The following is a 25,265-nucleotide window of genomic DNA, read 5'->3' as shown; positions in this document are numbered from 1 at the left end:
TTTTCTGTTCTCTGAATTTGTCTGTCTTTCAGTCTCTCTACTACAGGAGCTTAACAAATAATTAGCAATACAAAGTTATTTCCCCTCCCCCACAACAATCCCCCCCCCCAAAAAAAACAGTTAAGCAGCCAGCTGTGCTATTCATGTTGGGAGAAAAAAATAATCTTAATTGGAATTTATTTTGAGACAGTTAATGTTGCCATCTGAGGTGGTGTTGAGTCCTTACTGTGCCATTAAAAATCATTATGACCACTATTTTCCTAACCACCACTCTCAGTAAGAAACTTCCATTCATTCCAAAAACAGACTTTGCACCTGTAATAATGAAATGATTTGGTTCTATGCATAAGCTGTCTGGTTTGGAGTCTGTTTCATCTCTAAAGAGATTTTTGACTCAGGTAATATAGGCTGTGGGCTTTGGCTAAAGTAATCCCCAGACTGAAATAACACCTCCTGGTTTTATGACTGCCAAAACACAGGTGACTTGATAATCCCAATGTAACTAGGATTAAGTGGTGAAGTCAATGAAATTTGTCTTTCAAATTCTTTTAATCCCTTTTCAACAGCAACCTACTAACACTAAATACTTGTGTTCTACTTCTAAAAATTGATTTGATCAACTAAGTCACTTGTTATATAATTATAAAGAATTCCCAATCTGGGAGTCAGGAAATGGGGTCTAGTACCAGTTTTGCCTCACCCTCACTATCACAAGGCCTTGCATATGGTAGTATTTTGATAATTACTATTGAGTATCTCCTTCCCTTGTCTGTGTCTAGTTAACATGAAATGCTAATTATTCCAAAGGCTATTAATCCAAAGGGTTCCAATATCCTGATTCTGGTCCTTGCCTATTCACTATACCCTATGCCAGTCTTTCATTTGCATATAAACAAAACATCTCAGTGCATCACGATATAATTTTAAAAATAAAAAAGAATTGGATTTGGAATTGAAAGATCTAAATTTAACTAACTACTTCCATACAACTTTCATATATCAATAAATACCTCCTATAATGATATAGAGTGTAAGCCCTTGACATTTTATCCTTTACAGCTCCTTTCCTTATTCAACAAGGAGCCCTTCCAGCATGTTGGAAGTCTTCCTCCACAACTCTTGATTTTGCATGGATACTAGTGGAACATACTTGCTGTACAGTAATGAACTTTATTCTTACTCAATTAGACTTCCTTCTTTTCTTTTTCAGTCATACATATCTGATGACATCCCTTTTCCTAATTTCTGTTACATTACAGCTATCCATGTTCACCATCCTCATCTTCATTGCTTTTGGGTAAAATGAGTTTTAATTTTTCTTTGACTGTGATACTCAGTGCCTCATAGCCATACAACATCTCTAGAAGAATAGTAATGCTGCCTCCCTCTTCCTGAGAGGTAAAATATGGTTGAGAGTTTAAGTGTTCAGGTGTTATCAGAATACTTCCTTATTACATGAGAAGATCTACTGGTAAGAAAATAACTGGAAAACAACAATGAAAAATATAAAAAATAAAACTTTTTAAAGAAAGAATATTGATTTTTAAAACATGGGCCTTTGTTTCAAAGAGAAACCAAGAAACTAAACATTTAAGCAAAACGTACTGCTTAGTTTCCCCAAAAGCAATTTTAATTATTTTCTTCCTCTTAATTCTGGACTTAATACATCCATATTACCTGTTCAAGATACATATGCTCTCATGGACCAGTTTTACTAATTATATATTTAAATACATATCATAGTCTGGACTTTTGGCATCATAGTCTGGATATTTGGCATTCTTCATCTGCTTAGTTTTTCCTGAATTTTTTTTTAGGTTTTTGCAGGGCAAATGGGGTTAAGTGGCTTGCCCAAGACCACACAGCTAGGCAATTATTAAGTGTCTGAGACTGGATTTGAACCCAGGTACTCCTGACTCCAGGGCTGGTGCACTATCCACTGTGCCACCTATGTTTTTCCTGAATGGATGGTGAAACTGAACTCCTTGGAGTAATTCTCTTTCTTATTTAAGAGGTTCTATGATATTGAGCAGAAGCAGATTTTAGATCTTTGGTGCCTGCCTTATCTGTTGGGATTCTTTATTCAATTTCAAACTCAGTGTTCAACATCCACCATTTAAAGTTGGCCAATACATTGATGACATATAAAATAAGTCTTGTTTTCTACCTCGATATTAATCACTAAAAGAGTCATCAAACAAAATTGCCTCTGATACATCTTCCAAGGAATCTTGTATTATTTTGACACATGCATAGGAGACACTTTGGTGGGGAGGAACCATTACAATTGAATTTTGTTATAATGATTTATTTTTATAGAACTTAAAGATTTGAAAAGTATTTATACATAAATATCATTTGATCTTTTCAACAATCCTGAAGGATAGATAATGCAGTTTTTATTATTCCTATTTTACATGGGATCACACTGAGGCTCAAGTCAAGTAACTTGCTCATGGTGACACAGTTAGTAAATGTCAGAGGGGAAGGTTGAATCTATTTGTCCTTTTGGGTGAATATCTTGACCTCTCAGAATTCCAGTTTCTTCATCTGTAAAATCTCTATTTTGTCTTCCTCTCAGCATGAGGTCAGATGTGTCAATAGATTTGAGAATGCTTTCAAACCCTTAAGTGCTATACAAGCAGTACTTTGATTGAGTACTGGGTAGAATCAATGATACTACAATATGTTGGTGGGGTTACTATCTTTTGACAGACAGTTTAGTTTTACTTTTCTTTCTCTCCTGCATTTGTGTGGTTTTCTAGTCACTCTTGCATCAGCACCTTCAATTTTAAAGTCACCAGTGCACACGATTTGCTGGGTCTTCCTCAGTAATGATTATTGAGTTCAAATTGATATAAAAGGGAAAATGCCTTGAAATGAACTTATTTACTTTCTAGGTTCTTTGAAGATAGAAATTTAGTCATTTATTGCATTATTCTAAGATCTTAAATGTCTAACAAATATTGTGTTTGGCAAATGTGCCATTAAGGAATACTTTCATTAGTACCATACCTACTTTACAGACCGAAATGCTAGATATATTTTAATGCTTTCTCTAATATTAGGCAGTTTACATCTTCCTGGCATTCCCCCCACTCTCCTATCTTTATACATAAGATCCATAGACTATAAATGTTTTGTTTTCCCTAATAGAGCCTTGAACAATTTTGAGCCCTTAGCTCAGTGAGTAGTTACTAGATTGATTAAAATTCTGTAGTAGGGGTGGCTAGGTGGCGCAGTGAATAGGGCACCGGCCCTGGAGTCAGGAGTACCTGAGTTCAAATCCAGCCTCAGACACTTAATAATTACCTGGCCATGTGGCCTTGGGCAAGCCACTTAACCCCATTGCCTTGCAAAAACTTTAAAAAAAAAAATTCTGTAGTAAACAAGGTTCACTAACAGATTTAATTCTTTTGTATTGTTAATTAGCCACAAGATCATTCCTCAGTTCTGAGATGCAGTTAAAAATATAAACTACTTACTTCCCACCTTCTGATAGAAAGATGACGAAACCAGAGTGGGGACTGCAACATATCCTTTTGGACATAATGCAAAAACTAATTTTGCTGTGACTGTACATATTTGTTAGGAAGGGTTTTGTTTTTTGTTTTTTTTCATTGCAGGGAGAGGACTGGGAAGGAGATAAGTTGGGTTTTGATCATTTAAAAAAATAAATTTCATTTTAGAAGAAACATTTTTGTCACTCAGACATTTTTCAATCATGTCCAATTCTTTTCTTGACAAAGATTCTAAAGTGGTTTGCTATTTCCTTCATTTTACAGATGAAAAAATTAAGGCCAAAAAAAATTAAGTGACTTGCCCAAGGTCACACAGATAGTAGATGAGGCCAGATTTGACCGCATGAAAAAGATCCTTCCCGACTCCAAGCTCAGTACTCTATTAACTGTACCATCTAATTGCCCAAATGAAACAGGCTACTCCTGAAGAGAGCACCTGTGTTCTATTTCAAACTTCTCCCTAGATTAGACCACTGTAGATTGACTGTCATATTCTGGCTTCCCAACTTCTGCCACTCTTTTTTTTTTTTTTTGCAAGGCAAATGGGGTTAAGTGGCTTGCCCAAGGCCACACGGCTAGGTAATTATTAAGTGTCTGAGACCGGATTTGAACCCAGGTACTCCTGATTCCAAGGCCAGTGCTTTATCCACTACACCACCTAGCTGCCCCAACTTCTGCCACTCTTAAGATACTTCAAGAACATAGAATTTAGTACTCAGAAGAAACAATCAGGTACATATAAGACCTCAGTTTTATCTTCAGAGGTATGCAGTGCCTATTTAAAATCCCAATGTATTGCAAGAAGAGTGAGGTGGGGAAAAAGAGATATCAGTAAAATAGTTTTTATGGAGCTAGGGTTGACCAAATTAAGAATCTGCAATAAAATAATGCTACAACATCTATAGGCAAAACTTCAAAGAAAGGCTTCACTTGGACGCAAGAGCAACTAGAATTCATGGAAGAAATGAAACACAAGACTTTTTAAAATGATTTTACAAATGAAATGAGATGTTTAGAGGAAATTTTTAAAAGAAAATATTAATAGCTCAGTATAAGAAGTATAAAATTTTATCCAAGTAACAAGACTATTTTTTGGGGGTGGGGATTACATGAGTAATTTGATCTTCAAGGGGGAAAAGTCACACCAGAGTAACTAATAGATGACAATAATGGATCTCTACAAAGACTACCCCAAAATTTCCATGGTAATTATAGAACACAGAAAAGAATGGAGGAGCTGCAAAATATCTCAGTGAGGACTGGCTGATATTTTGGGGTTTCTTCAATTTAGTGCTAGCCTCAGATCCCAGGCAATTGAGTGTCACATCATCATACTCTGATCAGTATGCTTTCTTTTGACTTACATTTATCTTGGTTTACATTATTTGTTGAGAGGAACTCCTCCTCCTCCTTATTATTATTATTATTATCATTATCATTATCACTTTCACTGATTGAAACTTTTGCTGGGAACCCATATCATGAACTTTACTGCTAGAGACTTTTGTTAGAAAATTCAGATCATAACTCTCCTTACTTAAAAGGGTACACATTATTATGGCTTTTGCAGCTTAATAAATCTACATCTTGGGCTTTCAACCAACCAGAACCCTAGAATAACCTGATAAATCAATACTTTCTGAATTTCTTCTCTTTGCTACCTCCAGAATAAAGAGGTTGGGCAATATGGTTTCTAAGTTTCCTCCTAACAGTACTATTGTATGATCTCTTCGATCACAGACTTATAATCTGTTTTTTGAGCTGAGTTGTTCCCCCCCCCCAACACACACACACACTCTGAAGAAAACAAAAATTCACAATGTATACTTACAAGTAACACTTTTAGGCCATTTAGCAAAAAGGATGTAAAAGTGGAGAGAGAATTAATATTGAATTATAATGTTACACCTTCTAAGTAATTGTAAGAAATCTGTAGTTGTAAGAAATCTTAGACATTTTAAAAATGAGAATGAATCAAATAGGAGATAGTGATATAAGAAATATTGAAAAATCAAAATACTCAAAAATAAGAATAAGTTTACAGTCTTTTCTTCATGACTAATAAAAGCATGAATATTTTTAAGAAATCTTAAATGAAAATTGCCTAAACCTATTAGAAATAGAAGACAAAGTCAAAATATAAAGAATCCACTGGTCAATTCTAATAAGAACTCTCTAAATAAAAACTGCCAGAGAATGGAATAACTAAAATCCACAGCTTCCAGGTCAAAGGAAGGAAAGAAGGAAACAAAACATTAATTTAAGCTATTAACTTACCATGTGCTAAGCACTATTCTGAGTGTTTTACAAAGTATTTTTTAATCTCAATTTGATCCTCACAACAACCCCATTAAGTATGTATTATTATTGTTGTCCCCATTTTTCAGTTGTGTTACTGAGGCAAATGAGTTAAACAATTTGTCATACAGTAAGTCTCTTAAGTGAAATCTGAACTCAAGTTGTCTTGACTCCAGGTTCTGTTGAACCACCTAGGACAATATTGCAAGCAGCCAGAAAGAAATAGTTAAAATACTAAGAACCACAGTCAGGAAAACACAAGATTCAACTGTTAGTACTATACAGAAGAAGAGAACTTGGGATGTAATATTTCAAAAGGCAAAAGATATAGGCTTAAAAATCAAGAATAAATTAACCCTGAAAAGCTGAGTATAATCCTCCAAGGGGGAAAATGAATCTTTGATGGAATGGAAAACTTCCAGGCATTATTGGTTTATAAAGCAGTTTAGTAGAAGATTTGAAATACACAAACACAAGAGGCAAGAGAAACAATAAAAAGAGTAAATACTTAAGAGCAATCAGAAGTAACTATATAAAGACAAAAAACTAACACTGTAACAGGAAGGAAAGAAAAATGTTCCATTAGAATTATAGGGAATTAAATCAGAGGACATAAAAGTGATCTTGTTATCTTTTAATGAAAGAAGAAATGAGGAGGAGATGGAAAAACAAGGAAGAAAATAGATGATAATGTTTGTCCTTCATTCTTGAAGAAAATCATGACATCAGGAAATGTGATGTCAAGACAAGCACATGAATTGGATTTGAGTAAGGGGATGCTGTGCTGTTATAAGTCTCTTTTTCTCCTCCAGGGCCATCTAGTCAGTATGACTAGAGATGGCTGTGGATGCAAGGCAATCAGGGTTAAGTGACTTGCCCAAGGCTACGCAGCTAGTGAGTGTCAAGTGCCTGAGGCCAGATATGAACTCCCATCTTTCTTACTCAAAGGCCAGTGCTCTATCTATATATGTAGTCTCCTTTCTACTCCTATTCAGTAATCATAAAAGTCTTATCATATCTAACTTATCTAAAATTCTTTTCAGTTCCTTAACTTCTTTTTGGGTTAGATTTGTCTAAGTCTGAAAGTGATATATTGATGGTCCCAACTAATAAGTTTTAGTTTCTACTAAAATTTTCCTTTAAGTATTTGGGTGCTTTGCCATTAGGTTTATATTATATAAAGTATTGGTATTACTTTTCTATCTATAAAACCTTGAAGCATAAGGTTTCCCTCTGGCTCTCTTAATGAAGTATATTTTTGCTATTTGTCTGAAGTTAGGGATGTTACCCTTTATTTTTTGAGATCATCTAAAGCAAAACAGATTTTTGCTTTAATCTCTTACTTTAATGCATAATGTATAAACCCTTTTATTTCAAGCAGGTTTCTTGTAAACAACCCATTGTTGGATTCTCATTCATTCTGCCATCCTATTCACATTCCATTGTGATTCCTCCATCCTATTGTTATGCTTTTTCCTCTTTTTGCCCCATCTCTTTTCCTTTTTAAAAAATCATGAAGAGGGTAGTGAACAAGGTAGTACCAACAAATTAAAAACCCCAATTAAATACCAAAACAAAATAATTACTGAAGTAATAAAAGTATAAGCTGGGTTTTTTAACTCAATAAAATAAACCATTAGATAATTTGATTTTAACAAAAGAAAGAAAATTAAATTGCCAATTTTAAAAATGAAGAAAAGTTTACAATAAAGTAAATTATTAGAAACTTTTTGCCCAAGTGTATGCCAATAAAGACCAACAACTTAAATTAGTGATTATTTACAAACTATGAAATTACCAGGACACCAGAACATGAAATAGAGAACTTAAATAACCCAGTCTCAGAAGGGGGGAAAAATATAAAAATGAATCCCTCAAGAAAAAACTGCAAGAACAAATGCATTTACAGACAAATTCTATCAAAAATTCCAGTAGTATATAAGGTTTGTAAAAAATAAGAAAAAGGAGTGCTCTGAATTCTTTCTATGAACAAGTATTGCTTTGATACCTAAACCAGGGAGAGACAAAATAGAAATGTTCTCAATATGAATATTGATACTGACATTTTAATTAAAATATTAGTAGAGAGGTCACCGCACCATATCAAAAAGAGTGTATTATAATAAAGTTGGATTTATATTAAGAATGCTAGGTTAGTTCAATATTAGAAAAACCATAAGCTTAATGTGAGGGGGAAGAAGGATGGACAAGAAGTCATTAAGCATCTTCTCTCAGTCAGGCATTGTGCTAATATTTCATTTGTTTCTTAAAACAACTTTGTGAGGTAGATGGTATTATTATCCCCATTTTACAATTGAGGAAACTGAGGCAGACAAAGCTTAAATGCCCTAATAGATTAAGTGAGTTAAGGTTCAGTTTTTGTTAAACCAACTAAACTATCCATATTCCAAACCTAGCACACCACACCACCTAGTAGCCAAAAGAAGATATTAATCACAAGAATAATAAAAATCATATGATTATATCAGTATATGTATTAAAGGCTTTTAACAAAATAAATCTTTTTTATTTTCAAGAAAAGAAGGAATAAACGAGCTTTTCTTTTCTATATATGTTATGTGTATTATTTGTATTTAGGTATGTTTAAAACCAAGAGTCAGAATTATATAAATTTCTAGCTATTACAAGAAAACAAAAAATAAACCAAAAGACTAACAAATGGCAAAGAATAAACATTTATCAATTTTTGCAGCTAATGATGATTTACTTAAAGAACCTTAGGGATACTAAAATTTTTAAAGAAACTAATTTCTCAATAATTTTTTAAGGCAATGAGGTTAAGTCATTTGCCCAAGGACCCACAGCTAGGCAATTATTAAGTGGCTGAGGCTGGATTTTGAACTCAAGTCTTTCTGACTCCGGGCGGGGGGGGGGGGGGGGTTGCAGCCTAGCTGCCCCAAGAAACTGATTTCAATAAAGTTATAACATCTAAAATAAATACACACAAATCATCTACTTTTTTAATATAATCAACAGTATCCAACAGGAAAAGATAAAATGTTTCTATTTAAAATAACTAGGGAATGTTTAAAATATTGAGACTCCCAACAAGCTACACAAAGGGACTGTGTAACAATTGTAAGACATTCATTACAGAAACAGAGACCTAAATAATTGGAAAAATAATAGTTGCTCATAGGCAGATCCAATATAATTCAGTCCCACCCTAATCAGTCTATCAAAGGATTATATGATAGAACTAAAGAAAACAATAATGAAATTAAACTGGAAGAACAAAAGTTGAAGAAGGGGAAATAAAGAAATAAAATGAGACCAAAGGGAACCTAGCCATAACTAACTTTAAATTATACCACAAAATAGTAATCATCAAATCGCATCAAGAAGCAGGCATTTTTTGCATGATATTAAGTAAAAATCAGGACAAACAAAAATAAAAAATATTGCTGGAATATGGTATAATGACTTTCATCATAATTGTTCATTGTTGAAATCAATTAAACTATGCAGAATATTGTTTTTGAAAGCTTAAAATAAGATATCTAGAATTACAAAGGAAACAAATTAAATTGTTAATAAAAATATTCTTTAAGAAATACATTGACTGGGGTGGCTAGGTAGCACGGTGGATAGAGCACTGGCCCTGGAGTCAGGAGTACCTGAGTTCAAATCTGGCCTCAGACACTTAATAATTACCTAGCTGTGTGGCCTTGGGCAAGCCACTTAACCCCATTGCCTTGCAAAAACTAAAACAAAAAACAAGAAAAAGAAATACATTGACTGCCTCCCCAAGTTAAGAACCCCTGGTAAAGACAAAAAGCTCATACACAGCAGTCTCCAAATGTATAAATAACTTAGAAGTTATATATCAGATTGCTCACTGTCTAAGGAAGGGTGAGAGAAGTGGATAGTAGAAAAATGTGGAACTATCCACTTACCAAAAAATTGAATGTTGAAAACTATATATATAATTTGAAAAATAAAATGAAAAAAGTAACTTAATTTGATTAAATTTTAATTTGATTTGATTAAATTTGATTAAAAATCAAATCAAACAAATTATTAGGACAAGGAAAAAATTATCTCTTTCAACCGTGGATAGGAAAAGAACTATGACCAAAGAAGGAATAGAGAAGACCACAAAAGAACACAGAAAACAGACAATTTTCATTACACTAAATTAAGTTTTTGCAATAACAAATCCAAGGCAGTTACAATTAGAGGGAAACAGTTAATTGTGGAAAAGTCTTTGCAGCAAGTTTCTCTGCTAAACATTCCATCTCTATGACATATAAGGAACTGATTCAGATTTATAAAAACCAAATTTATTCCCCTGTTGATAAATGGTCAAAGGATATAAAAAGTTCTTAAATGAAATTTTCAATAACTATATGAAAAAAATACCCCAAATCACTGAGAGAAATGCAAATTAAAGCAACTCTGCAGTGACACTCCACACCCAACAGATTTGCAAAGATAACAAAGGAAAATGACAACTTTGATTGGAATATGGGAAAACAGGTACATTAATGCACTTTTGTTGAAGCTTTTAACTGGTACACCTCTATACCAATTCTGGAAAACAATTTAGAACTATATAACGAACTGCATATACCTTTTATGACACTAAATTAAGTTGATACTAACCATATGACCCCTCCCAAATCAAACACATAGATATCTTTAGTGACTCTTATGGTGGAAAGAACTGGGAATTAAGGGAGTGTATCAGCTGGAGAATGGCTGAACAAATTATGCTACTATAGTAGAATATTATTGCACTATAAGAATTGAAGAAAGGGGTGGTTACAGAGAAACCTGGGAAAATTTGTATGAACTGAAGCATGGTGAAGGTTGTAGAGCCAGAATAAGACATGCATTTTTGAGTTTGGTAGGCATCAGAATTTATTTTGCTTTTAGTTGCTACAAGGACTTTTCTTTTTTAATTTGGGAATTACAAATGAGAAGGGGTGGGGCAGGATTAGTAATAAATAGGGCCCTTACTCACACCAAAAAAAAAAAAAAAGAAGAAAACAAAGGAAGGCCAGAATGAATCAAAGCAAGTATCACAGCTTTAAAAATTACATGTTAAATTTATTTTATACTTAAAAAAGAAGTTTTGTATAATCAAGATTTATAGTTTCATGTATAGTTCTCTCCTATTCCACAATGTAAATGAAAATCCCGATTTATTTATTGACTATTGAGTTCAGAATTTTAAAATAAAGCAAAATGGAAAAAAATTAAAATAATCTCCAAATGTATAAATAATTTAAAAGTTATATATCAGATGATCATTGTTGGAAGGGTTGTGGGAAATCTGGGGCACTATTACACTGTTGGTGGAGCTGTGAACTCATCCAGCCTTTCTGGAGAGAAATTTGGAACTATGCCCAAAGGGCAACAAAAATGAGCATACCCTTTGACCCAGCAATACCACTACTGGGTCTATACCCTGAAGAGATGATGAAAAAGGGTAAAAACATCACTTGTACAAAAATATTTATAGCAGCCCTGTTTGTGGTGGCAAAGAATTGGAAATCAAGTAAATGTCCTTCAATTGGGGAATGGCTTAGCAAACTGTAGTATATGTATGTCATGGAACACTATTGTTCTATTAGAAACCAGGAGGGATGGGATTTCAGGGAAGCCTGGAGGGATTTGCATGAACTGATGCTGAGTGAGATGAGCAGAACCAGAAAAACACCGTATACCCTAACAGCAACATGGGGGTGATGATCAACCTTGAAGGACTTGCTCATTGCATCAGTGCAACAATCTGGAACAATTTTTGGCTGTCTGCAAAGGAGAGTGCCATCTGTATCCAGATAAAGAGCTGTGGAGTTTGAACAAAGTTCAAGGACTATTCCCTTTAATTTAGAGGAAAAAAAACCAGATATCTTATTGTCCAATCTTGTTATCTCTTAGACTTTTTGTCTCTTCCTTAAGGATATGATTTCTCTCCCATCACACTCAATTTGGATCAATGTACAACATGGAAACAAAGTAAAGACTGACAGATTGCTTTCAGTGGGGGAGGGGGGAGGGAGGGAAGTAAGATTGGGGGGGAAATTGTAAAACTCAATATCTTTAATAAAAAAAAGTTATATATCAGTTATATATCACTGATTCAGTCCCAGGGACCGGGACATAACACTGACTGAAACAAACATAGCATTGGTTAGCTATATCATGCATAAGAAACAAAGGGAAAGACACGTTTATAGGAAATTCATGTGTCTAAAGCTCTCATGTGTGGACACTTGTAGTAGAAGCACATGTGTCCAGGGAATATTTATAAAGAGGGGGATACACACATAGTGGCTGCCTTAACACTGATCTCAGATCACTGCTTTCTCTTCTGGACTCCACTATCCTTGCCTAGGGCGCTACCTTGCTCCTTCAGAAAACAGTAGCCCAGCTGATTTTTTCTTTTTAAAAAAAAAGAATAGGGTTGTTCCAGCTTGCTAATTACTTTAGTCTTGGTTTCTCTTCTGTCACAGGACTCAGACTCCTAGGGACAGAGACCTTACAGTTTACTTCCAAAATTTTCATTTCTGAAGACTAAGCTATATAGCAGCAGTTATTTGTTAATAATTTTTTTTTGCAAGGCAATGGGGTTAAGTGGCTTGCCCAAGGCCACACAGCTAGGTAATTATTAAGTGTCTGAGGCCAGATTTGAACTCAGGTACTCCTGACTCCAAGGCCAGTGCTCTATCCACTACGCCACCTAGCCGCCCCTATTTGTTAATAATTAAAATGGGGTAATTAAGGATCACCCAAGTTTTAAACCTAAATCTCTCCAATTGGCCTATGTGGAAAAGGAATAGGCTAAAAAAGAGGTTAAGAAGGCAAGTAAAGCTCAAGGAATAAGGTCATTCATTGTCTCTGCTCCTTGCTCAGCTATAGATATAATTCCAGTTTGGAAGAAACTTTGCCCCTCACCCTCACATGTATAAGAATAAGTTATTGTTGCATTCCTTGATTTATTTTTTTTATGGAAATTGACTTTCAGAAACCAATAGTATTTCACATAGTATTGTTTGTTTGAAGCTAGGGCAATAGAATTGGTTGGTCACCAAGGGATTGGCTTTTCCCAACTGTCACAAATAAAGGAGGCTGCAAAATGAATGGCAACAGTTATTAAATATTTACATTTTGCCCAGAATTATTTTAAGTGATGAGAATACAAATAATAAACAAAGTGAGTCTTGCCATAGAGGAAAAGTCTCAGGGAGGGTAAGAGAAGCCATTGGGAAGTCTACTCGACTGACATACACTTTCCACAGCACTATTAGCATTGATTTGATTAGAGTCTCTAGAACAAAAGAGGAGGATGGTAGGATACATAGAAGACAAGTGGCAAGAAAATGGCTAGCCCAGATGGGATATGATGCATAGTCTGCGACCTCCTAAATATAGTATACTGTCGGAATTTGTGTTCACTCACTCACCAATCATGGGGTAAAATTTCCAAATTGAATGTATTATGTTCCTCAAGAGCGTGATGACCTCAGAAAGTGTAATACAGAGGGTACAAATATAAAATCTTATGTCACTTAAAATCCTTCTTGACTTAACTCCGTCCTACCTTTTCAGTTTTCTTACACCTTACTCACTGCCACATATTCTTCAATACACAAACAAGACACACAGTCACTTGCTTCTGGGTATTTTCTCTGTTTGTCCCCAATTTCTAAAATATTTTCTTTCCTTATCTCTTGCTACTGACCTTCTTGGCTTCCTTCAAATCTCATCTAAAATTTCATCTCCTACAAGAAGACTTTCCCAATTCTTCTGAATTCTAATTCCCTTTTTAAATTATTTCCTTATCCTAAACATAGTTTTTTGGGTACATATTTGTTTGTTGTCTCCTCCATTAGATTATGAGTTCTTGAATTCAAAAACTGTCTTTTCCCTCTTTTTGTATCCCCAGCACAATATCTGGCACAGTCAGGCACTTAAATGTCTAGACAGTGGTGGGATTAAGAAAGATTTTTTAAAAATTATTTTAAACTAGGAAAATCTCTTTTATTTCTTCAACTCTACCCTACTCCCAAAAATCTCCTAGATCACCAAAATTGCTTTTGATAAACTAATTCTTTTTTATTTTTCCCTTTATCATCTGTACCAATAACTTGGAGTGTTCAAAGCATAGTAATCAATAGTAATACTTATAGAAAGATAAAAAACGCAATATCTTTGTAGACTTTCACAAACAAGTATTGCTATCTCAAATTGACAATGAAGTCATACTCAAAGGTAAGTTTGACTTACCCATCATTGCATATTTAAGATTTAGACTCTTCTCTAAGCTTCACCACTAGCTTATATGTCATTGGACAAGTGATCTCATTTCTCCGGTTTTCACTTTCTCACTTGTAAAAGGAATAGATTGGAATTGTTCATCTCAAAGGATCCTTCTACCTGTAAACATTCTCTATTCTACATTCCTTTTTAACTCTGAAATTCTGTTTTGTGATATAAATCCCTTCTTTCCCATTGTGACATATAAAAGCATACTTATCAGAGAAGTTGATTCTATTAAATTATTACATCTTTGATTGTATGGAAATGAGCCATCTGATAAAGACTAAAGAAGAGAAACATAATTGCCTCCTAAATAATTATTCAGACTTCCCATGACTTGACAGTAGGAATTAATTAGTAGGTCTCAAATTAACAGAAGCCTTATGTGTCATGGGGAATTTAGTGATACCTCTCTACCTTTGAGTGGTCTTCAAGACATGAACAAGGAAGGATCACTTTGCAAGAAAATTTCACCATCATTTTAGTGACCTGAAATGGTCACCTAATCCTAAATGAGTCACAGTCAAAGATGATAGCTATAGATTTCTGTCCTTTTTTTAATCCTTAACTTTGATAGAGTTACTGACCATAAAGCAGTACATCTGTAATATCATCATTTCTCTTAATATCTTGTCTGCTCTCATAGAAAAGCCCCTTTGGAAAGATTTAGCAGCTGAATTAGGGGAAATTGATATCTGGTTTCAGTCGAAGCTGCCATGGGCTGAGGGAAGCTGCATTAATCTTTGTGAGCAAACAGTAAAGAGTTCCAATTTTACTGAACCCATTAACTAATCTCTGTGTATATGTATGTATATGTATCTCTATGTATATGGTAATTGCTCCAGCTGCACAAGCTATGGAGAAAAAAACACTCAAGTGTCCCGGGGCTTACAGAAGACTCTATTGAAATTCTCCTAGACCCAGCTGCAATGCCACCTTCTCCATGAAGTCTTCTGTGATCTCAAAAAGTGAGCTATCCTTCCTCAGGTCTCACAGGACACTTTTCACTTCTGATTTGTTTTTGTTATTATTGTCCTTTGTGTTCATATCTTTTCTGTTTCACTAGACTGTGCATCCTCTAAAAGTCAGGCTATATCTTACTCAACTTTCTATTTCACTTTTTGCCAAACACAAAACAATACCTATTGGACACAAAATATTTGAATTGCTGGATTTGAGGAGGTTTTTAAATCAAGGGCTAGAAATATGGAAATGGGGGGGGTTTTTTGGTCTTTTTTTTATAAGGCATCTAAGATACTAACTATGGACAAGAGCCTCCCTCCCTTCTTTATAGAAAGATGGGTTATGGATTTGAAACATTGTATATCCTGTTAGATGTGTAATAAGGGTGTAGGCTGAACTGCTTCCCCCCCCCTTCTATTTTTTTATCCTTTGCCCTTAATGGGCAGTTCACAGAGCATGGGAGAAGGAAGAGCATATTAAGAAGTAAAGAGGATATTTTAAAGAAAAAAAGGTTGATAAAATGCTTTTTTTTTGGAGAATGGGAATTTTTTAAATAGTATGATGATGATGATGTGGTTTTGTTTTTTGCAAGGCAATGGACAGTAAAGTGCCCAAGGTCACACAGCCAAATAAGTATTAAGGAGGTCAGATTTGAACTCAGTTCCTCCTGATTCCAGGCTCAGCTCTTTCCATTGCATCACCTAGCTGCCCCTAAAATAGTATTTCTTAAAGAAGTAGACTCAAGGCATGAGTCCATGTATCAAAGGAAGCCAATCATTTCTGATCTCCAACTTCAGGGAAAAAAACTAACTAAATCAGATTGTGCTGCCCAGAGCCAGGAGCTGTCTATGGTTTGTATGCATGATCAAATCAAAGAATTTTAGAGCAAGAAAGAAACTTAAAACATATAATGTTCAACTCAGAAATCACTGCAGAATGTATAATTTCAGAGGCAGAACTGGTCCTGGAACATAAAATATTAGAGTTAGGGGACATTAGAATCCAGTCCTTCATTGTAAAGAAGAATTTCAGAGTTGGAGTGAGTAAGTGATTTACCTTAGGTCTGATAATAGTAAATTAGCAGATCCAGAATCAGAGTCCAAGTCTCCTAACACTCAGTACAACATACCAGGACACTACTACATCATATCCTGCTTCTGCCTTCTTTGCCCTGGAATATAGCTTTGTTAATGATCCCCAGCTTCAATCTCCAAAGGAAGATGATATTTGGAGGAATCCCATTATAAGGAACTAGTCTTAATACCACCTCAAACCTATCTTTTTTTCTCTGTACACAGAACATCTGAAGAAGCGTTTGGAAGATTATATGGCCCAGTTTCCAAATGTAAGAATCCTCCGAACCAAGAAGAGGGAGGGACTCATAAGGACCCGGATGCTGGGGGCTTCAGTGGCCATTGGAGATGTCATTACGTTTTTGGACTCACACTGTGAAGCTAATGTCAACTGGCTTCCACCCTTACTAGGTAAAGAGGCATAGCAATGTCCTGGGTGGTTGATTGCTGAAAAGTAAATATAGGTTCTCAATATCTGATTGCTTTCTTGACTTGTCTTTCTGCGTGGATCAATCAATTGAAACATTTATTAAACATCCAGTTGTGTTCCCAGATCTGTGTTGGGCATCATAATGGATATGTAAAGTTTAATTTGTTCTTTCAAACAATTTACTATCTTATTGGGAATCAAAAATTAATAGAACTGAAATTAAAAGGAGCGAAGGGAGAATATAAAAAGGAGAATGAAGGACAAGTTCAGTTCTTTGGCTGTGACATACTTAGAATTATAATGAATTAACTCATTTCCTTCTTTAACATGGCTTTATCATTACTTGACTCGTAGTTCATGGAGATAACATATTCCTGGATTTAAGTAAGTTATTTGTGTGATTAGGGGATTCATAATTGACTGAATAATCATATTCAAGAAGTGGTGATTAATAAACTGGAAGGGAAATCTCAAGTGGACTGCCTATGGACAAAGAATGAATGGTAGGGAGCACAGGGATTTGTATCCCTTCCTGATTTGGATGTAAGCAAAAATTTGGCCTCTTCAACAGATTTGTCAGTTGTGACAGGGAATTAAGAAGGGTGGTTAATATGTTAGAAGACAAAATGGAGATCTAGAAAGATCTAAAGAGTGAAATAATGGTCCAAATGTTGTTTAACAAGGATATACAAAATATCCTACCCTTGGGTGCAGAAATCATGAATGCAGGATACAGGAGATAAGTTCAGTAGCTGTTTGTATGAGGAGGGGGAATGAGGATTTTAATGACTATTAGCTAATTCAAAAATTCTATTCTATGATTATAAGTACTTTAAGAGAAGGTGAGAGAAAGATGATGGAAGCCTGGTCTGTGTTGGTGGTAATGAGCTTGGACATCAAATTTGAAAAACCTTTGGTAGAAATAAGCAGAAGGTCTTAGTGATGAGTATAGAGGAAGAGGGGAAGTCAAAGATTATGTTAATTTTTTCAACCTATTTAACAGAGATAGGGAAGTTGGCAAGAAAGCTAGTTTGGTGGGATTAGAAAAATTTCAGTTTGATGCATATTGATTTTGAGATGATGATGTGCATTAGGCCCTAGACCTCAAGCAAGGGAACAGGACTAAAGAGCTAGATTTAAAGGTTATTAACATAGAACTTACAGTTGAAGACATGAGAGAGTACTGAAATAGAAGAATAGAAGATTATGGATTTGACAATATAGACCTTTTCATACTGAGGAAGCTAATTGAGGAAGAAGAACCAATAAAATACAATGAAGACTATGGAAGATTTGCTTTCCAACACAACTCAGGATTATGTGAGCTTCTAGCCCCAAAATGTCTTAAGTTTTCAGTAGTGGGTGAAAGATAAAGCCCAGCATTTCTAGTAACTATCGTTCATTTAATTAACCCCAGAGAACATATGCATCTGCCTCTCATTACAAAAAAAAAAACACCATTAAATTGCATAATTTATAGTGTTTTGGAGGAGTAAGGCAATGTGGGGTCATTCAGTGACTCATAAAAAAGTTTAACTAGTGTGACACAAAGCTGAGCTTTTATTCTAAATATTCCTTAAATATGATTTTACGGGAATATATATGGGGTAATTTTTACAATCAGAAAGCACACATGGAAAAATCATTCTCCCTTTGTTCATATATGATAATGCGCTATGGGCGTAGACATAAGACTGAATCCCCATTAGTCCTAAGGAACAATGGATGAGATGAAGTCATAGCTTTCATTAATAATGCTATAATGTCTTTCTACACAATTCAGACTCATCTTTTGAGACCAACAGTGGGAAATTATTTCCAGGCCTGAAGAGTCAATCATCCAATAGAAATCACTATTAGTAGAAAAATGTATAGTGATCTCTTACATTTCTATGATACTTTATGGCTTACAAAACCCTTTCATATAAATTGTTTCATTTGCTCCTCATAACAACCCTACAAAATGAGTAATGCAAGTACTCTTGTCACCATTTAACAAAGGAGAAAACTGAACAGTTCTGTGACTTGCCTGAGGCCACACAGATAATGCTCTTTTCAGTACTTCACTCTCTTTCCAATTGCAGGCTTAGCTAAGCCTCAACATGCCAGAAGGAAAGACCACTGGCATAGCTTTGGAAGCATTGGCCTAGTCCCTCTACAATTTTTTGCACCTGATAATGTAAGCTTCCTAGATTTATTTGTTTGATACATCAATTGGGTATATCAAACATTGTTTTGTAGGTATACTTTAATATAGCCAGTTTGTACACTAGTGTTCCCATTCATATAGTTTATAAAAATACTTTTCTTAAAATAGCACTGACTTAGGGAATGTCATTACCATCGTTATTATCATCATCATCATTATCCCCAGTTTACAGATGATTAAACTAAGGTTCACAAAGGAGTGTGACCTGCCCATAGCCACATGTAGTTACAGCAACTACTTGAAATCTTTCTGGTACCTCTGCCAGCCAATCCAGTTAACATAATTGAGACATAAACAAACCCAGGTCCTAGTTAAATGGCATAGGGAAGTTATTTTTATGATACCTGTAGGTAGTATAAATCTCGGTAGTAAAAGGAATCTAAATGTGTTGCTTAATAAATGTTTCTCGTTCTCTTCAGACCGCATCGCTTCAAACCGAAAGACCATCGTATGCCCAATGATTGACGTGATCGATAATGATCACTTTGGGTATAAAACGCAGGCTGGGGATGCAATGCGGGGAGCATTTGACTGGGAAATGTATTACAAGAGGATCCCCATCCCTCTGGAACTGCAAAAACCTGACCCCAGTGATCCATTTGAGTAAGTGTATGAATATCAATCTACTTATTTGAGTCTAATCAAAATTTTTGCTACCCTGACAGCAAAGTGGAAAATTATAAGATCATAAATTTAGAATTGGGACATGAGACATAATCAAGCTCAAACTCTTTATCTTTCTAATAAGGAAACTGAGGTCCAGAGAGGTTAAGTGATTTTTGTTCAGGATCACACATCAAGATAAATGTCTGAGGAGGTATTCAAACTCAGTCCTCCTGACTCCAGTTCCAACATCATTCTCTCTCAAATCAGGTATTAAAGTGTGAATTTGTGTTCTTTGACCTATACTAATATAGGTAATTAATAGCCAGATGATTGGGATCTGTTAGTGGGGCTTAAAGGTTGGCCCAGTCAATCTCTAATCTATGATTTCCATGTTTGATTTATGAAAACAGTGCCCCCTTCCCTTCCTCTCCAAGAATATTTATTGTCAACAATACAATTTCTTCCCACTTCTCTTTCCTAATCTCTAACATATTGATGTTTATGGGAAATGAAAAGTAAATGCTTTTCAGAAACAAATGGGAGACCTCCAGCCTAGTCTAATGAGTGATATTTGTTCCTTTCCTAGCCTAAAAAAAAAGGGACCCCAGAAATCATCTCATTCTATTCCCTGTCCTTCTACAGTATCCCAAACAAATAGAATTGCTACTGGTCAACTTCTGTTTGATCAGTTCTAGGGACACAGAGTTCATGACCTTCCAACATAGCCCATCCCATTCCTGGAGAATGATAATCCCTGTATTGTATAAATCTTGTATAATACAAGTATTATACAAGCTGAAATTTGCCTCCTGTATCTTTATTAGTCCTTTTAGGGCCTAGAAAAATTGTTCTAATTCCTCTTGTTCATAGTTTTTCAAATACTTGAATTCAGTAGTCCATGTCTTTTTTTCTTGACACAAAATACCCTTAATTTTTTTAATCAGTCATCTCAGAAATTTCTGCTTCCCTTTTTCCTTTATTCTGAAAAGGATTAAATACCATTTTGATATACTTCAACATTTTACCAATTTGGTTCTCCCATAGTCTACATCAGAGGTGTCACATGTATGGCCCCACAACACTTCAGAATACATCTTGAACCAGATTGAAATGTAATTGGAAAATAGTTAACATAATAAATAAAAATCTAATGAAACAGAGATAACTTAGTTTTTTAAACTAAGTTGGTGTGCAGCTCATGGGAATTCATACATATGGATGTGACCTCTGTTTCTATTTGAAGCTGACAACACTGTTCTATATCATTATGGTACAACTCAATTGTTTGCAATATTTACATCATAGATTATTCTAATGACTTGAATTTTCTGGGGAATTGAAAGTTAGTTTTAACCCTTGTTATTAGGGATCTTTGGAAAACATCTAAAACTATTTTTCCATCTTGATTAGCAGAATTAGACTATGAATGTCAGTCATTAGTGATTAGGGCTTTTACAGAGGCTCTTTCTCATAATGATAGTAACCACACTCATTTCTGTTCCATTTTATATTTTGCAGTGCATTTTTTTTTTACCAATAACCTATAAGATAAATAATACAAGTATCATTACCCCCATTTCACCAAGGAGGAAACTAAGGCTCAGAAAAGTGAGATGACTGGATGGAAGGCAATAATTCTGAGTCTTCTTACTCAATCAGAGTTCTTTCTCCTATACTTCTCATCATTCTGATCCTTAATTATGGCTATATAGTATTGCTGATATAGCTAAAGAAAATATCGGACATTAAGTGGCATTTGCAGTATCCCAGGAAATATCTATATACATATCCTGATCTTTATAGGTATATGTGAATAGATATGTTTATTTAGATAATAATAATAATAATGATGATAGCAGTTATCATTTATATAGACAATGGACTAAGTGCTTTCCAATGGTCTCATTTGATCCTCACAAAAACCCTGGGAGGAGATGCTGTTGTTTATCCCAACTTCACATGTGAGGAAACTGAAGCAAACAAAGGTTAAGTGACCCATCCAGGATTAGCAAGTTAGAGAATATCTGAAGTCATATTTGAACTCATGTCTTCCTTACTCCAGGCCTGGCACTCTAATCACAATGCCACCCCATTGCCTCATACAAACATACATACATACATATGCATATATTGCATAGCTATAAAGATCTCTTTCAAAATAAATATCAAGATATATGAAGTTAAACTTTTCAGGGAAAAGAAATCAGTTAATTGAAAATACTCAGAAGTTAAAAGATTGTCAGTGCCTTAAAGTTTTGTGTCCAGTTTTGATTTCACATATTAGGGAAGGTGTTGACAAATCAGAACCCATCCATAATGAAGCAACCCAATGGTGAAAGAACGAAAGACCATTTCATACAAGATTGACCTTGAAGAAAAATTTTGATTTAAGAGGGATGTGAGACCAATTTTCAAGTATTTGAAGGGCTGAACTATTGATTGGAGGTAGTAGGTAAAAGTGGAAAAGCAAGGGATTTAGATTTGCTATAAGGAAAATATTCCTTATCACTATACCTGTCCAAAACTAGAATCAGCTGACACAGGAAGTAGTAGGATTTCAGTGGTGATTAGTTTGAGAATTTGTTCCAATCCATTGTTAATATTGTAGAAAGGATTCCTGATCAAGTACAAGGTGAACTAGATGGCCTCTGAGATCCTTCCTGATTCTGAGATTCTATAGTTCTATGAGTTCGTGGAGTCATAAAATCATAGAATTTAGAGTTGGAAGGAAACAGTAAAGTTCTAATCTAAACCTTCATTTTGGAGAAGAAGAAACAGAGGTCCAGAGAGGAAAAATGATTTCCTAGATTTCAATACAGAGATTGAATTAGGGGCAAAAGTAAAGCTAAAACCTATTTCTCCTGACTTAGCTAATGGGGGATGAAGAATAAGATATATCCCTATAAAGGAAGGATAGTCCACAAAATAGAATGTCCCTGCTTTATAGAGAAGACAAATGAAACCCAAGGAGGTTATGATTTGACTAAAGTCACAAAATAAGTCAAAGATAAGAATGGAACTAGAAACAGGTCAAACTCCTCCTAGTCCAGCACTCCCTTCAGTATACTTTACTGACTCCCTTTGGAAGGTTCCTGTCTGTCATGATCTTTTTTTTTCCTGCTGTAAATGTTAATGTTGCCATATGAAGTCTTAGTAGCCTACTAGGGTTTAAAAGGACATTTAGGGGGACACAGATACCCCATGGGTAGGGATACAATTGGAATTGCCACCAGCTGACTTTGGTTGAGGGGCTAAGTGGTACAGTTATAAAGTATCAGATCTGGAGTTGGGAAGACTCATCTTGAGTCCAAATATGGCCTCAGACTAACTCTGTGACCCTGGGCAAGTCATTTAACCCTGTTTGCCTTAGTTTCCTCATCTGTAAAATGAGCTGGAGAAGGAAATGGCAAACCACTCCAGGAAAACTCAAGGGGGTCATGAAGACTGAGACATGACTGAATAACAACATCATTTTGGTTTTAAGAATTTCTTTTTCAAGGGGGTGGTTCAGAACAAGATATCTCTAAGGTGGTGGCAGGGGTGATGATTTTTACGAAACTGTGCATTTCAGTCATATGTCATGTTGAGACCAATTTCCCCCGACAGGTCTCCTGTAATGGCTGGAGGACTATTTGCTGTGGATCGAAAATGGTTCTGGGAGTTGGGAGGGTACGATCCTGGCCTGGAGATCTGGGGTGGAGAACAGTATGAAATCTCCTTTAAGGTGAGCAACTGTATCTCAAAGTCCTTATGTCCTTAGATCCAATCTGCAGTCTTCTGTAGTATCCAATGAGTATTTATCTGAACCTACCCAAGCATGTATGAAAGATGCCAGACTCCATGGGGCCAATCACCCCCAGTGCCCAGACAAGAACACTTGATTTTGATGTTCAGGACCCTCTACTATCTTTCCCCAACCTACCTTTTAATTTAGTTCAATTCATCTAGAATTTATTATGGGTAAGGCACTGTGCTAAAACCAACTTTTATTTCTACTTTTATTACTTGTTACCAATTTTTAAATACTCTACCATCCATTAAACTAAGCTACTCTGCATCCCCTGATCACATCCTATACTTCCCATCCTCTGTTCCTTTGTTCAGGAATGCCTTTCTTTCGCACTCCTCCTCATTCTCACTGCCAGGCAAAAACCATGACATCCTAACCATCCTTCAAGATCTAACTCAAAGTCTACCTCTCTTTGAGAAGTTTCACCTGTTCTCCTCTCTCCCAGCTAAATTCATTTCTTCCTTTTCTGATTTGATAAAACATGTGCACATAGTTGAGTCAAATTTGTATTATATTGAACTGTGTCCATGGCATATTCCTTAGCTAATAATAATCTCCTTGAAGACAGTCATTTCTAAAGTATTTTTGTATGTCCTCCAGAACCAGACACAGTGCCTTAGCTACAGTAAAAACTTGTGAAAGTAAGAGAGAAGGATGGTGGGAAGGTAGGAAGGCAGAATCAAAAAAGAGTGTTTTTGAGATTGACTCATGAGGAATAGAAGGTACAGTTTTGTTATGTTTTGGCTCTCTTGAGAATATCTGTCACCACTTGATAGCCAACAAGTTAGAACTAGTACCTTTATTCAGATAAAGAGGATGATATGGTTTTAAAATGTCAGAACTGGAAGGAATCTTGAGGTGGTGGAGAAATGGAATGCTGGTGTAAGAGTCAGGAAAACCTTTCATGCACATTTATGAGCAATATGATCCCGGGCAATCCCTTTATTGATTTCAACTTCAGTTTCTTCATCTATATGATGTCAGTAATAATAGCACTTACCTCCCAGGGTTGTTTAGATTTCTCCATAGTCAGGGATGAGATTTGAGCCAAACTTTCTCCTGACTTGAAGTTCAGCATCTTTTCATATTTTTCCATGTGATCTACCAACTGCCTCTACATGACAAGCCTAATTTAGTTTTTTCCATCCAAATATTTCAAAGATAATACCTATTTTTAAGCACTTTTTGAACATAATATACTATGGCCTCCTTACCTACACCATGTGTCTTTGCTTTCCAGATAATTTGCAATTCAGTCTTTTGAGATCATTGTGTTCTCTTTTGTAACCATGAGATTACTGGTATGGGGGGAAAAAGGACTTTAGCTACAGTTTGAAAGTCCACTCTCTTCTTCCTGTTAAATTCCAGGGTCAGCTCACTCTTGAGCTTCAGCAACTGTCCAATTTCATGTCATTATGTGGGCAAATCATCCACATGATTTTTCTTGCTTCAATTCCCAGGCCTTTCTCTTTTGAGTGGCTATGGATCTCATTGAAGAGGCCTTCTAGTGTTTGTTCCACACTGTCATCTGCATACAGAAACATCTGGAGAGTCTCATCATTCTTAGACAGTCCTCTATATTTGGACTTATCCAGGACATGCTTCCAGCAGCACATGTCTTGGGTAAATATGTCTCCCAGGTGTTGCCTCAGTTGATATTGATAATTATAGGATTATTAAACAAAGTTATCTTATATCAAGGAATTCTATGTAATTTTCACATAAACATAAGAGATCATTTTGGAGAAGAACTTTTAAGGTTATGAAGCATTGTTTCATAATAAACAGAAAAGTTCTGAGGGGTCCTGTATCCTCTACTCTTTTTTTAATCAGTTGTAAAGTTACCCACTGGGCAGATAGGTGTTGCAGTGGATAGAGCACCAGACCTGGAATCAGGAAGACCTCAGTTCAAATCTCAGACATTTACTAGCTGTGAGATCCTGGGCAAATCACTTAGATTTATTTGCTTCAGTTTCCTCATCTTTTAAAATAAGTTGGAGAAATAAATGGCAAACTACTTAGGTATCTTTGCCAAGAAAACCCCAAATGTGGTCATGCAGAATCAGGCACAACTGAAATGATTCAA

At 35.3% G+C, this 25,265-nt stretch overlaps 1 protein-coding gene and 1 long non-coding RNA gene across 7 annotated transcripts in view; one reads left to right on the top strand and one right to left on the bottom strand.

The window, feature by feature from the left end:
• The window catches only part of LOC141506106 (uncharacterized), a 79,273-nt gene extending 57,219 nt beyond the window's left edge, over positions 1-22,054 (bottom strand). For all 5 annotated transcript variants that reach the window (XR_012473768.1, XR_012473770.1, XR_012473766.1 and 2 more), the window contains exon 1: positions 21,904-22,054. This is a non-coding gene — a long non-coding RNA (uncharacterized LOC141506106). The remainder of the gene's footprint in view (positions 1-21,903) is intronic.
• The window catches only part of GALNT10 (polypeptide N-acetylgalactosaminyltransferase 10), a 167,674-nt gene that overhangs the window by 118,082 nt on the left and 24,327 nt on the right, over positions 1-25,265 (top strand). For both annotated transcript variants that reach the window (XM_074212552.1, XM_074212553.1), the window contains exons 5-7: positions 16,370-16,555; positions 19,203-19,386; positions 22,996-23,113. In XM_074212552.1, coding sequence (XP_074068653.1) covers positions 16,370-16,555; positions 19,203-19,386; positions 22,996-23,113 — 488 coding nt within the window. The remainder of the gene's footprint in view (positions 1-16,369; positions 16,556-19,202; positions 19,387-22,995; positions 23,114-25,265) is intronic.

This window comes from Macrotis lagotis, chromosome 1 (genome assembly GCF_037893015.1).
Source record: "Macrotis lagotis isolate mMagLag1 chromosome 1, bilby.v1.9.chrom.fasta, whole genome shotgun sequence".
In the NCBI taxonomy this organism is placed as follows: domain Eukaryota; kingdom Metazoa; phylum Chordata; class Mammalia; order Peramelemorphia; family Peramelidae; genus Macrotis; species Macrotis lagotis.
The sequence above is the reverse complement of the archived record's forward strand: the minus strand, read 5'-3'. Positions and strand labels throughout refer to the sequence as shown.